Source organism: Panulirus ornatus, chromosome 1 (assembly GCF_036320965.1).
Source record: "Panulirus ornatus isolate Po-2019 chromosome 1, ASM3632096v1, whole genome shotgun sequence".
In the NCBI taxonomy this organism is placed as follows: Eukaryota; Metazoa; Arthropoda; class Malacostraca; order Decapoda; family Palinuridae; genus Panulirus; species Panulirus ornatus.
Window position 1 is genome coordinate 24,030,337 of NC_092224.1, and position 15,042 is coordinate 24,045,378.

General features: G+C 43.4%; 1 protein-coding gene across 1 annotated transcript; it reads right to left on the reverse strand.

The window, feature by feature from the left end:
• Positions 1-915: 915 nt before the first annotated feature.
• On the reverse strand, positions 916-10,570 carry LOC139758221 (phenoloxidase-activating factor 3-like). Its single transcript, XM_071679866.1, has 5 exons — positions 10,049-10,570; positions 9,621-9,730; positions 7,671-7,873; positions 3,362-3,558; positions 916-1,192 (listed from the first exon to the last, which is right to left on the reverse strand). Exons 1-5 carry the CDS (start codon positions 10,568-10,570, stop codon positions 986-988), a joined length of 1,239 nt encoding a protein of 412 aa, XP_071535967.1. The 3' UTR covers positions 916-985.
• Between the last annotated feature and the right edge of the window lie 4,472 nt (positions 10,571-15,042).

The following is a 15,042-nucleotide window of genomic DNA, read 5'->3' on the forward strand; positions in this document are numbered from 1 at the left end:
CAGCCGTGTTGCCCAGGTCACTACCCACCGGCCATCTTCAGGACACTACCTACCACGGAATCCGTGTTGCCCCGGCCGCTCCCACCAACCATTTTCCCTAAGCTGATCCACCCAGCCGTGTTCCCTAAGCCGCTCCCACTAGCTGTGTTCCCTAGGCCGCTATCCACAAGCCGCGTTCCCTAGGCCGCTTCTCACCAGTCGTGTCCTTCAGGACACTACTTACCTGCCATGTTTCTAAGGCCGCTACCCAAAAATCGCGTTCCACAGGCCGCTATCTACCAGCTGTGTTTCCCCAGTTTGTTGATGATTGCCGCATCACAGTACGAAACGGGCCCTTGCCTGTAGGCGGGCCGTTTCCTGTGTCCGATCAAGGGACCGGACTTATGTGTCTTATGTGCGTGGATAGATCCCGCACCGTGGCACAACACGGGCCCCCACCCGTGTGACACCGGATGAAAGAGCATCTCCAGAACCCCAGGAGAAGCGGCCTGGATGATCTGTGCACTGGTGCCTGTCTTGGCGGCACTTGGGACTTTGAGGTCGGCTGGTTTTCTGTCGAACTCTGCCCGCTAGCAGAACCTGTCCGCTGACATGGCCAGGGAAAGTCTTTCCCGTGTGCATGTTAGTTTCCCAGAAGCCATCATTTTTTCCCCCCGGGCCGCTACCGTGTTCCCCAGCTAATTGCTACCCATCAACCGTGTTTCCCACACAACACACATCACCACACTTCATGCCTTGTGGTCCTGTCCAGTGCAGTTGGCTGACTTCCTGAGTCCTGTAGGAGCCCATGAAAGGGATCCTGGGGTTGCAAGATTCAGTATAATAAAATTCACAAGAAACCTGTTTTGTGTTTTTGATAATGATCTGCACGATCAAGAATATATCTATACCAATAAAGTAATTAAAACTCATTCGTTGTTTTCCTTTTCTACTTTATTATAGCATTTGAATGACTCTCCTCACCACACCATCTCTCTGTTCCCCCTCAGGCTTTCAAATTCTGCTCGATCCAGTCCCTGTAGTGGCTGACGGAGGTGTACACGCCAGGATAACCTTCCCGACCACAGTTTACTGGACCATAGGAGACCACACCGATAAGCAGGTAGGGCGGGCCCGTGGGTCCTGACACCGTCAGAGGACCGCCGGAGTCTCCTGCACAGGAGTCCTGCCCGGCACGGCCTCCCATACAGAGCTGGAAACAAAGCAAAGGTATATATGTTAATCTGTGAACGTGTAGGACGCCATCATCAGCACACACAGAGATCAGGTTGTCGGTGTGGCGAGGGTCTATACCAGTCCCTTTTCACATCGACGACCTGGCCAAACGTAGCAATAGCTAGAAACGACATCATTCGCAAGTTTCCACCACCACTATGTCATTTAACACCATACTTACTAGGGAAGGGGAAACCACAACATACATGTTCACTACACTCGTTGAACCTATATTCACATCAAAAGACCTTTCATCTGACCCTTTATGGGTCATGTCAAATGCCTTCTCTGCAAAGCCATCTTCACCAAAACCTTACGGGTCAGGTCAAAGGTCGCCTTCACTATATCTCATTTTCTTCACTATACCCACATCTTCACTACGCCCTCCACACTACTAGCCTTTAACTTGACCCATACGGCACAGGTCAAAGTCCATATTCACATCCTTAGCTTTATCGAATCTTTATCTTCAATACACCCTTAACATCAGGTCAAAGGCCATTTTCACTGCACTCTTTATCTATCTACACAGTCTTGCATTTACCTTCACAATAAGTTTTCATTCACTATACTACACCTTCTTGCTCACTACACCCTCGACATCTACGTTAAACCAAGGTTAGGGGTGCTGATTGTAGGAAAGAAAAATAAGGATAAACAAAGCAAAAACATTTCACTCCTATAGGGAAACATATATCACTGCACCTAATATCTGTAGCTGATGATACGCTACTTAAAGTATTGATATTGTGACCACATGTGAAGAGGTATGCCATACACCTTGCCAACCCACATGTAAAAGGAAGTTCGTATGACCGACCGTTCAAGAGGAAAATATGGGAAAGAGAACAAAGGAGATCTATATGATAATGAAGAGCCGAAAAGACCAGTTGTACCAGCTGGGGAGTTAACTGCAGAAAAGAGGAGAGGTTGAATTGCAGAAATTGGAGATGCTTTTGCTTAAGGATCTGATACTTATCTATTGAGGAATTCAAATCAACGCTTTCTGACCATGCTTAATAAGGATCTGAAAGATTTATCAACTGGGGAATTCAGATCAGCACACTATTTCTAATCATGCTTAATGAAGACCTGAAAGATTTATCTACTGGGGAATTCAAAAAGCACACTTTGTTTTTAAATCCTGCTTAACCATGAAAAGAGCCTTACAAGAACCAGTCTTTTGGTATTGATTCCCGTACAGATCAAAATCAGAATGATTACTAGAAGGAGAAATACTAGAAGGAGGGAAGAGTTATATATTCTGATATGCTCTGTCTCTGTTGCAATAAGTCTCGGAGCAAGAGCGGTCAGACCACGACGGTGGAAGTAGAAGCTAAGAAGAAGGGACGTAGAACTCTGTTCTTGTCAATACTGCCTCCGTTAAACGGTCAGTACAGCTGGAGACATTCTGGTCAGCAAAGTAGTGCTGCTGTTAGGGAAATTCAATGTGAAATCTATGAAAGGAAGGCCAGTGAAACTCAGTGTCAAAGCTTGGCGCTTCGAGAGGACACTGAGTGCGCGAGCTGAAGGATAGAGATGAAACTGTAATCGAAAGACCCTTAGGGAGCAGCATAGCGTGTCCACAGTTAGGAAGGTTCAGCGGTAAAAGAGAGGTCGAGAGTGTCGGAGGAGTGGTCTTGAGTGTCAAAATACCGTGTTAGATTATTTCATCAGTCGTTCAAAATCGTTAAGGAGGGATAGTCTCTCAGCTCCACCAGGATCATCCTAAACAGAGCAGACTAGAACCAGTGTAATTGCTCACTGAAATTCCCTTAGAGGGGGATTTCAGAGCATGGATGTGAAGAGAGCAACGCATTGGCGCAGAAAGATGAAGATATTGGAAGGAATTCCTGGGAGAAATTAAGAGACAACCAAAATTTTAGTTTCCTGAGAACCTTAAGGGGAAATCATATTTTCAAATGATATCAATCTTATTTTCAGTTCTGAGTTATAAGAGCTTAAAGTGATGAGCCAATTTCATCATCTGAAATCCTGTCTTGTGAATTCAGATAATTTGTCATCAAGTAATAGAATATGATTATAGATATAAAAAGTTCCAGCCTATGAAAGATAAGTTATATTCTTACTGAGAGTATACTCTGTTTCTTACGAGATTAGAAGCATATGTGGATGTCCCATTTACCTGTCCATCAACCATTTTCACGTTGTAGGAATTACTGCACTGCTCATTATCAACAAAAGGCAAGAAAACTTGTAGCAGCTTCTCACTAGAGGTCCCTTTCTCTGTGAAGCCCCAGCCAGCCATCAATGCTTCCCTATGGCCAGCTGCTTTGCGGACATCCAGACCCTGAGGTGGCAGACACACCGGCTGGATCCATCCTAGAAAGAAAATCATTGTTACGCATGATTAGGAACTACAGGTTCAAGTAGTGTAGGTACGGCACTGTAGACTTGGGATGTGTCGTACGAGGCATATAAGTAGGGTATGTCTGTGTCGTATGTGACACTGGTGGCATTCAAATACAGTAACGACCTAAAGATGATGGCAAAAACTAATGGTTAAAACCAGTGAAAGTGAACTTATTAATTTCAAACTAGCAGGTTGAGCTGAGGGTTCAAACGGATATTAACCACTAAATCTAGTGGGTTGTGACAGCCTTAAGGGCTGGATCTGGGAACGACGCGTTTCAGAGATTACTTGATGGGGGCAGTCTAGAACACAGAACTTGATAGACTACAAGAGGATGGACAAATGCCCATATGGTTGAGAAGGTAGGGATTGACATAGTTGAAGAAGGGGCGCTAAACATGATGAGAAATCAGCGCACAAAAGGTGGAACAAGTCACCCAAAAATTCAAGTGAAGACGAACTAAGCCGTTATCCTCATAAGACAAGAGGAAAAGAAAATGGGCGTTTACTGTAACCGAGTCACTGAAATATACAGAGCAGATCATTTTTTTTTTTTTTTTTAATTTGCAGACTTTATAGGAAAATACAGATATCTTTTTCAAATGATTAAAAAAAATCATATGAGTCAGTTACGATAATTCGTGGTATACACACAATATTAAAGTGATAAATATTAATTTACCCATAAATGTTTATTTTTTTTGTAGAAAAATAGAATGTGTAAAACAATATTACAAAACATCATATAATGCTTAAATCACAGAGGAAATAATTCAACAAACTGAATGATATAAAAAAAAGACATATATGGATGTAGTACACATCCAAAAAATCATGCTTACAGTCCAAAAAAATAAGGTACACACTTGAAAAATATGATCCTATCGAACCTGTGATCAGTATTTTTACAAACTTCCAAACCTAATGAATCAAGGAACAAAATGTACGATCAGTTTAGGACGAGCAAACTCCTTGCAAATCTCAATGTGCATGCGCCTTCCTCCGTGCCGTCAGGTCACCTTGCCTCTGGCGTAAGGAAATTCTTGGGCAGAGTTGCCAACTTAGTGCTTTTGACACTAGCTCTACCGCTTTTTAATAGAGATCTAGCGCCTAAATTTCGTATTTAGCGCCATAGTACGTTTTTCGCCGCCTTTTTTTTTTTTTTGTATTTAGCGCCAAACTTAGTGTTATTTCAATATATGAGGAAATTCAAGCATCAATTAAAATGTTAATGTGATCTAGGAAGTTTAATCGAGACCTACCAAAATAAGGAAAGTAATACAGATATTGCACGTAATTCATTTTCATCGAAATGAACATGTTCGAAATTTTTTGAACACGTTCAGTTTGGGTGTATTCCTCGGTCTTCCCCTCCTCAGGTCCCCTTTTCAGTTCAGGTTCAGTCGTACTCTCGGTGGTGACAGAACTATCCGTGGGCCATGAAGGACAGTCAGAAATACACTCAACATTTTAGAGTAGAGTGGTGGAAAGACCCCAAATATGAAAAGGGCTAAGAAAATTTTGTAGAGGGGGATGATACAAGATGGTTTTGCAAGTACTACCATTGTCCACTGTGTGCCAAACTTAGTGACATTGAAAGACACAGCAAAACAGCTAAACACAAGAAAGCTGAAGAGCTATTCAGCACTCAGACAAACCACAATTCCGTTTGAAAAAGTGAGTGATGACGCACGGGAGACTGAAGGAAATGTGTCACTATTCATTGCAGAACACTGTTCATTACGTGTTGTTGATCATCTCGGTGGGCTGTGCAAAACACGATTTGCAGACTGTAAAGGATGCAAGAATTTCAAGTTAAAAAGGTCGAAATGTAGTGTAATTGTGTGCAGTGGGATTGCCCCGCATTTTAACAGTGACTTGAAAAGTGATACAGACAATCAGAAGTTTAGTCTTTTACCTGATGAGAGTAAAGACAATACGGAAACGAAACTATTGGGTATCGTATCGCTATCCGGTTCTATTCCGAAAATGAGAAGATTGTAATGATTTTCTTGGACCTTGTTGAGCTGCCTGACTGGAATGCTAATGGGATATGTGATGCAATCAAGAAGTCATTGAAAAATAATGGGCTGGAGTTGTAAATGGCACCGACAATGCTTCTGTGATGACAGGTGTTAACAGTGGAGTGTATGCTAAACTCAAGTTAGAATTTCCTTATCTGGTCCTGATCAAGTGTGTGTGTCTTAGCTGTGTCTCATGCTGCAGCAGAGTGTCTCTCTAGGAACCTGGATTTCATGATCAGAGGGACCTATTTTTGGTTCTCCTACTCTGCCATTCGCCAGGCAAAGTACACGCAAGGAGATCTTTTCTTTGATCAATGATGGTCAAGCTTCATTGAAATCAATACAGCTAAGCTAGACTCGATAAGTATCGAGTGAATCAGCAGTTGTCAAACTACTGCAGCACTGAGTTGAACGTAAGACTCATTTTGAGATAGCAAGAAATGGTGAAAGGCGTTACACAGCTCAGATCAGATCCTCTATGACATGTTTTGTGACAAGAAAAACTATGCCTAACTGATATTCTGCAGTATGATCTAGATGTTCAGCGTGTAAATGAGAAATGTGAAGCGGAGGTACAGGACCCAACCAAACTTCTGAGTGACTTGATTCCATAAGTTCGAAGCTCCTCATCCCAGAAAGGAAATTAAGGGAAGGAGATTCAGTAGAGAACTACTTAGATCCACATCCGTACTTGGGATACGAGATTGGAACGGAGATGGCACCATGTAAGTTTCCTGATGAAGAGGATATTCGAGGAAGATACATACAGTTAATGAAACAGCTTCGTCAACGTTTGCCAGACAATGTCCAAGTGGTACAGTCAATGTCATCACTGAGTGCAAGTGAATGACTGTAACCCATAAAGCCTGGAGTACTGGAATAAGAAATGATTACTGATAACGAAGAAATTCTCACACGCATTGAGTTACAGTGGAGGAAGAAGCTTCATCATGCACTGTGGAAACAGAACACTGATACCCTAGCACTCTGGGCTGAAATAGCGTCATTCAGGAGAAAATCCCTTCAGTGACCTCTTTGGCTTTGACTGTGCTGACATTGCCTCTCTCCATCGCTGATGTAGAATGTATTACTCTTATGAACATCGTGCAGTCAAAGCTTGAAAATAGACCATCAAAAGCTTAAATACAATACTATCAAGTATGGACTAAGAAGAAATGGAAACTTCTGTTATGATTATAAACTGCCGAAGGAAGTACTAAAAAACATTTGGTCATTGAAAGCATACGAGTCATCGCAACCGCAACCAGGACTCTAGCACACAACAAGGACACCGAGAACGAAGAGATTGTGGACAGGGAATTAGCAGATCTGGAATAATGGTGAGTGTTTTAGTGCTAAAGCAGTCAGTCGTACCTGTTATCAATAATCATCTAGTCGAGCAGAAATATTTCGTAGAGCATTTTTTCGCTATTCTAGAAAGTTTGGCGCTTTTTTTTTTAGTGCTTTATGGGAGTGAATCTAGCGCCATCTGAAATTTTGAATTGGCAACTCTGTTCATAGGACGGAGGGAACACTTCCCTCTGTCCCGTCCGGTCACCTTCCCAATGGCATAAGGAAATATACGGCTCTTGCTTACTGGCAGCGTCCTCTGTGACTTGTTGACACAATCATATCAAGACAAATTCACTGAGTATGAGTCTACAGAACTAAACAATATTTTGATCACGGTAAACTTACAAGGCGGGTGAGAATTATACTGGTTAACAGTACAGCATGGAATAGTTCATATCTGAATCCCGTAAAAAAAAAAAAAAAAGTGTTGGTGACAAAATAGAATGAATCGATTAGTAAAACAAAACTTCCGTGCTGTATCGGTTATAACATAAACAAAGCTTTTCAACTTAATGTAACAACTGCAACGAAGAAACTACTGAAAGCTTGTCCTGTTCATAAGGAGGTCAAGCTGAAAACATCTGATTGAAGCTGGGAATAAAATCTGCTCATTGAAAATAGACCTGACTTATATTAGTGATTTATTAGCAGACTGATCTTTTCTCTTGATGATAGATACCATCGACAAAAGACAGTTCACTTACCTCCAGACAAGTCGATGGGACGGCTAAGTCTAATGAGTGCAATGTCATCAGAGTAGTTTGTCCGAGAATTATAGTTGGGATGGGGTGTTATCACCTCGTAGGTGAAGTCCTGGACGGGAGGAGCACATTCCTCAAAGCCTCCAAGGTTTATCCCACAGTCGACCTCGGTGCTCAGGTCCCACTCCCCCAAGCGGATCACTTCACTGTAAAGAATGGAGGAAGTAATACCAATTACGCCGTGTCTGAGGGCCATCTTCCTGTTGCTTATTAGTATAAGTAGTTATCAAATTTACTCTCTTCTGTTGGGGAGTATTAATACTGGAGGGGAGGCTTTACAGCAAGCCGCCACCCTTCCCTTCCGCTCCTCTGTCGCCTTCTTCGACACTCAGGGGTCATCCCCAGAGATGATATATATATATATATATATATATATATATATATATATATATATATATATATATATATATATATATATATATATTTCTTTCAAACTATTCGCCATTTCCCGCGTTAGCGAGGTAGCGTTAAGAACAGAGGACTGGGCCTTTTTTGGAATATCCTCACTTGGCCCCCTCTGTTCCTCTTTTGGAAAATTAAGAAAAAAAAAAAATACGAGAGGGGAGGATTTCCAGCCCCCCGCTCCCTCCCCTTTTAGTCGCCTTCTACGACACGCAGGGAATACGTGGGAAGTATGCTTAATCCCCTATCCCCAGGGATGATATATATATATATATATATATATATATATATATATATATATATATATATATATATATATATATATATATATATATATATATATATATATATATATATTCCTGTAGATAGGGGAGAATATACTGTCCATGTATTACCTGTGTGTCGTAGAAGGCGACTAAAATGGGTAGGAGTGGAGGTCGGAAATCCTCCCCTCCAGTTTTAATTTCTGAAAGAAGTAACAGCAAAAGAAGCCAAGTGAAGAATTTTCCATCTAAAGCTCAACCATCTGTTCTCGACGCTACCTCGCTAACCCGGTAAATGGTAAATATGTATTACCCCAGCCTACACCAAGTACCAATTTCTCGACTAACCCCAAGGGAAGGCTGGAACTGCTAGGTTGGCTGATAGCCGACTGTCCTCTCTAGGATTCGAACCCAGGCCTGCATGATTCATAGACAATGAAGTTAGCCATCACAACATGGAGGATCTATATTCAACAACTGTATTTATTTTCAAATAAGTTCGGAAAAACATTTCTTTTTCACACAAAAATCTCATGATATCTGTTAACGAAATCAATGTGTTTATCTCTTTCATTACCCCGTTGATACCTTGATTTCTTCAAAATTTGGCTTGATCATCACTTCTCACTCTGCGGTACTGAATAATGCATTTAATCAGTCATCATAACGCAGTGGTATATCCTGCTACCTTCTCAACCACTGATCTCTCCCTGGCCATGTTATGATATCATACTATCATTGATCAACCCATGCACCTGCTCTGAGAGAGTAATTAAGAATCACTGTATCATTCTTCAACATCAGGAATGATATAGACATGGTAATTTGAGAGGCTGGAGTTTATCCTAAGTATTGTCTTTTGAAGAAAAAGTAAAGGGATGCATGTCGTTGGTGATGGGATGTATGGTATATTCGTGTTCATTCTGCCTTCTGACTTTTTTTTTTTTTTAATTTTCCATCGGGTTTGTTAATCCTGCAAGGTATTTTTTTTTCTATCTGTTATTAGTCCGGTGTGTGCCGGAGAGGGTGGAGGGTGGGAGAGAGCCTTTGATTTGCTATCCTTTTCTTCTACTACTTACAAGGGACTTCATTTTTTTTTTCAAGAAGCATTAAAACAAGCCACCTCGCTTGGACCTTGGGACTGCATGGTCTCTCTCTCTCTCTCTCTCTCTCTCTCTCTCTCTCTCTCTCTCTCTCTCTCTCTCTCTCTCATTCATTGCAAACTTACAGTCTCCTCCCACTTAATGCGGTAGAGTCGACACAGTGAGCGGCCGTCACCACGTATCTCTGGTTAATGACAGCCCCGCCACACAGGAACTCCTGTCTTCGTCGGCGCTCCTACTCCTGCTGCAAGACCTGAAATGTTAGACCACGATTATCAACACTTCCAGGATAGATCGTATCTACTGCACCGACTCTGGGGGTATCTTATCAGCGGCGGTATAGTGGATACTGTTATTGTTTTTCCAGAGCTTCAGTTTCAATTCCACTAATGTATTCCTCTATAAAGGAACGGGATCCTATTCCTGTCACTAGATACCCCTGTAAAATACTACCAGAAGCATCTGGCAAGTGTTATATAAATATAACAATAGGGCTTACTAAAGCCTACGGGAGGAAGACACATTTCCTCAACCCATCATCAATATTGTTTACATAATATCTGGCCAGTATGAGGAGGATCATCGTGTCTCCGTCCGGGGGTCGTAGAATGGTGATCCAGCAGGCGTTACGGAAGCGTTGTGTGTGGGGACATCTTAGAAGGTAGTGGACAAGGGTGCGGCTGTCGGGTCTTTTGCATAATGCACAATGCTCAGAAGGGGCGGGGATACAAATCTCCCAAGCATAGTCGTACCCGATGATGATACGGGCAGCAATCACGTCCCTTCTCCGTGACCCTTTCCTAGACACATACGATAAGTCAGGGAGTTGACGGAGGATATTGAACCAGGTGGACGGGGAGTCCAGGGAGATGGCTGCTTCCCGAGCTTCACTCCGCTTGTGGCGAATTTTGGGTCCTGAATTGTAGAAGTGTTCGAGGAACAATGTAGCTAGGTGTGGCCGCATTCCCCTAGATACCGACATGAATCCAAGAGTAGCAAGGAAGGCTGTTAGCTCGGCCTGAGTGGAGGACGCCCCGTCAGAAACTCTGAGAGAGTTTGATAGGCTCAGTGGCATCAAGACGGGAGATGCAGTAACCAGCCACCAGGCCTGCCCGTAGCAGGGTCAACAAAGGCATCAGTATAGAGGACGACCCTACCTGGAGACCACTGGGCGATCCTGGAGAGGTGTTATGTGAGGAGAACAAAACGGTTCATGTAAGATTTCGGGAATGATCCTCCGAAGGACATCACTTCAGGATGAAAGTCCAGTCATGGAGAGGGAGACGAACCAACAGCAAGGTCGACAACAGTATCAAGCTGTGTTGTATTCTTGAAGGGCTCAGATGAGTGACCCTCGCCACTGTCTTCTTGAAGGAGGTCGGCCTCGGAGAGCGGGAGTCAAGTTGACCTGGACGTAGTTGCCTCGCGCATCCCGTTGAATGAAAAGGCAATTTTTGAGGAGGAAAGACCAAGTTCGGTATATGAGGAAGCAGATCGTGTCCACTGTGAGGCCCCGAGGATGATACGAGCAGCCTTTCTCTGGTTAACTTCGAGACGGTTGACAGCAGTGCGACTAATGTTGACGAGGGAGGGGAAGGGCGGCGTAGTGGACGCAAGAGCGGACCAAGAACTTGTACATGGTGAGGAGTACAGGGATGGTGGCGCCAAGGGAACCCTTGCACATGGTGGAGAGGTGAGCGAGACGCCGAAAGCATATGTCTCGAAGATAACGGACTTCAGGGTTTTGACAGTCACGTGTGGGGCGGAGTAGCGCCAGGAATGGAATAAAGGCAAGGAACTATGAATATGTACATGTGTATATATGTATATGTCTGTGTATATGTTGTATATGTATGTATATGTGTATATGTATATGCATGTATGGACGTTTATATATATATATATATATATATATATATATATATATATATATATATATATATATATATATATATATATATATATATATGTGTGTGTGTGTGTGTGTGTGTGTGTATGTGTGAGTGTGAGTGTGTGTGTGTGTGTACAAGCCAAGGAGAAGTATGCTAATTCGTTGACTATTAGTGAGGTCTGTGTTGACTAACGAGTCGTGGGCGTTTGTAATACCTTAGCGATTATTGCCATAACTTTAACAATACAGTTATATTTCCTTTGCACTTCATTTTTACAAGCGTTTTATGTCTTACATAAGTTACCTGAAGCAAATAATTCTTGATATCTAAATATTTTTCTATTAATCAAGCATCGATAACCCTGCCTTCCCTAACAACCGAACGCTACCGTTCGAGTACTATATATAGTCAGTCGTGGGCAGGTCAGCAAGCGTTAACCTCTCCGTCTCGTTAACCCTTCGTCTCACCCAGAGCTCCTTCTGCCAAAGCCAGCCAGCGCTGGCAGCTCCCAGATATATGGTAACCAGGCAAAGTTGTGCGCGCTCTAACGATACCTCGCATCTTTAGAGTTGCCAGTAATCTGTAAGCGATGAAACTTGCCCTGTATAAGCTTCTGGAAGATAATACAGACGGTATGTAGCCGCTGGGTGCAGCCAACCACTGTCACCAGACTCTGCGAGAAGCTACTCGCTTCACAGCTGAACCTGGACTTTCCAAAGGAGGACGACCTTCTCCTGGGCTGGAGGAGCCTGATAAGGAAACCGGATGGGAGGAAGCAGATGCCATGCAAGATGAGAAGTGCGTCCGAGGAGACTTGCACTCTATATCTCTCTTCACAAAGTCATTTCCCATGACTCTCCCGCTCCTGCACCTCCACGTCCCAAACTTGACCCGACTTGTGCCACCCAGTCGTCTAACGGGACCAGACGGAACGTACAAAGATTGCTCTGCGTGAGACTTAGTAATTTGGAAGAAAAGAATAAACGAAGTGATTTGACGTCGGAAACTTTAATGCTCAGGGAAGAGATACAGCGTTTCAAATTGGCGAACCGTGACCTTAACCTCACCTCCCCTCCCCCCCAAGCGACCACTTCCCACCGCCATCCTGGTTCATCCACCCCTCCCTCGAACGCCCCATCCCCACACATCCTACCCTCCAATACCCGTCCAGAGACCACTGCCTACCCCAACCCTTCCCCCTCTCTGGTATCGTCCCCCCACAGCCCCTCCTAACCCTCATCGTGTTCATCCTACACCACAGCCACCCCCCCCCCCCCACGTCCTGCTACCTCCTCTCACCTCCACCTAGACTCCTCTCACTCTCACCTAAACTCTCAGTCCCGTTCTTCCACTAAGGCGGCCCTCTCTCGCCCTGATTCCATAATCTCCTCCAGGCTTACGTCACACCTCAACCACCCATCCAGCTGTTCCCCACCCCAGCCCACCAGACAGTGACGGAAGGGAGGCGGGTCACAGAGCCTCGTCACACCTCGGTGCAAAAATAGCCGGTCACCAACTCATACCACCAGTCTTGTACAGAAATCACCCGAAGAAACCAAATGTGCTTTACATGAACATGAAAACCATCCGAAGGGATGCATGTTGCTCGTGATGGAATACATGACTTATGCTCCGTCTACGTTACGACTTTCCTATAAAAACTTCTTATAAACATCAATCCTGCAAGGTATTTCTTTTTTCCTACTTGTCTTCCATCCTGGGTGTTACCGTAGAAAGTGGATGGTGGCGTGATAGCCTTTACTTTGCTATTCTTTTCTTCTACTACTTTCAAGAGGACCTTGGGTCTGTGTATCTATATAACTCTTCATCTCTTTACATGTTATCACTTCCCCCTGTGATCCCCTCACATTTGTCCTCTTGTTCCCACCTCACACTCTTCACCTCCTTTCGAAATATTTTCGTGTGCTCCTTGAAGTTTGCCATTACTTACTCATCCCAACGTTTACATGCATATATCAGTCCTCGTATCTTCCTCTTAACCTCCTGTCAGTTTCTTTTGTACACAAGAGGAACAGCTCCCAATCATTCGCATACCTTCCTTGTAGGCAACGCTCATACACTATTTTTCTCTTTCAATAATAGCCTAACTTCCTCATCCCACCACTCACTACCGTACTCTTGTTCGCACTTGCCGTGCAGTTCTACAGCACATGTAAACACTGTTTCCACCTCTATGTCTTCCAGTGCTCATGCACTTCCCTAGTTCCATTTACTCTCACCTTTTATCATACCTCACACACATTCTCCTAGTAGCACCTCCCATGTCTCTTCTTTAAATAAGCTCACTTCCACCACTCTCTTCCCACTCAGCTACCTGCCCCTCTTCATCACATTTACATCTAAAAGACTTTTCAACGCACCTATCAATTAGTACTTAATTCAATGATTCCCGCTCACCCTTTACCCCGACTCACCCTCTTAAACCTAATTTTTCTTTATACACGTTTTCTTTTTCCTGTGCAAGCGATGTACCGCCTGGAGCGGATGAAAATCCTCGATTGGCTCGGTAATCTGTTGCTTCTTTAGAAAAGCAATACATGATGGATGGATTTCTAGCACCTCGCTCTGGCCCCTCTTATGCGCCTTTTACGACACACCGGAGATACACGGGCAGTATTCTTTCTCCCCTATTCCCACGGATACATATGTATGTTTCCCTTTTTTCAAACCAAGTTTTCCTAGTCACTAGTACTTTTTCAGCACACAACTCCACAAGCTGTTTTATCTTTTCGTTCACAATACTTGATACCTCATGCTTCAGCTATACCCTCAACTGCCACATCACCCACTCGTGCATTCAAATCACCTTCATTATTACTCGATCTCTCGTATCAAGATTGCAAACATGCCCAGTCGTCTCAAAAAACACTCGCCTCCCCTCCTCACTCCTCGCAACCCAGGTGCACAAGCACAGTCGTTCACTTTTCATAATCCTCTTTCATTTGGAGTTCATTTCCTTTTACACTCCTTCAAACAATCCCTCATCTGCCCTTCAGCGGAAATCCCACCCCATCTTTTTGCTCTCTACCCCACGCTAATCTCCGATTTTATTCCTAAAAGATTCCCTCGCTATTCTTCCCCCTTCCTCTTGACTTTAGTCTCAATCAGGGCCAGAACATCCAGGTTCTCCTACCCAAGCAAAGTACTCGTCTCTCCCAATATTTCATCCTGTTTACTTTCACACATTTAGACACCCCAGTTCGAGGAGATGGGCGCTCTTCTTTTGGCGCAATGTTTTAGAAATTGAAATACAAGGAGCAGAGGGTTTCCAGGCCCATAGTATTCTTTCTACCCTATCTGTAAGAGTATATATATATATATATATATATATATATATATATATATATATATATATATATATATATATATATATATATATATTTTTTTTTCATACTATTCGCCATTTCCCGCGTTAGCAATGTAGCATTAAGAACAGAGGCCTGGGCCTTAGAGGGAATATCCTCACCTGGCCCCCTTCTCTGTTCCTTCTTTTGGAAAACTAAAAAAAAAAAAAAAAGAGAGGGGAGGATTTCCAGCCCCCCGCTCTCTTCCCTTTTAGTCGCCTTCTACGACACGCAGGGAATACGTGGGAAGTATTCTTTCTCCCCTATCCCCAGGGATATATATATATGAT

Bases quoted from the DNA above. Each gene is read 5' to 3' on its own strand.
- LOC139758221 (XM_071679866.1), bottom strand. From the start codon at position 10,570: ATGCCACTGAGCCTATCAAACTCTCTCAGAGTTTCTGACGGGGCGTCC. The intron at 7,874-9,620 runs GTAAGTTTGCAA...CATTCTTTACAG, and splicing joins GCATTAAGTGGGAGGAGACT to TGAAGTGATCCGCTTGGGGG. The intron at 3,559-7,670 runs GTAAGTGAACTG...TTTTCTTTCTAG, and splicing joins TCCCATCGACTTGTCTGGAG to GATGGATCCAGCCGGTGTGT.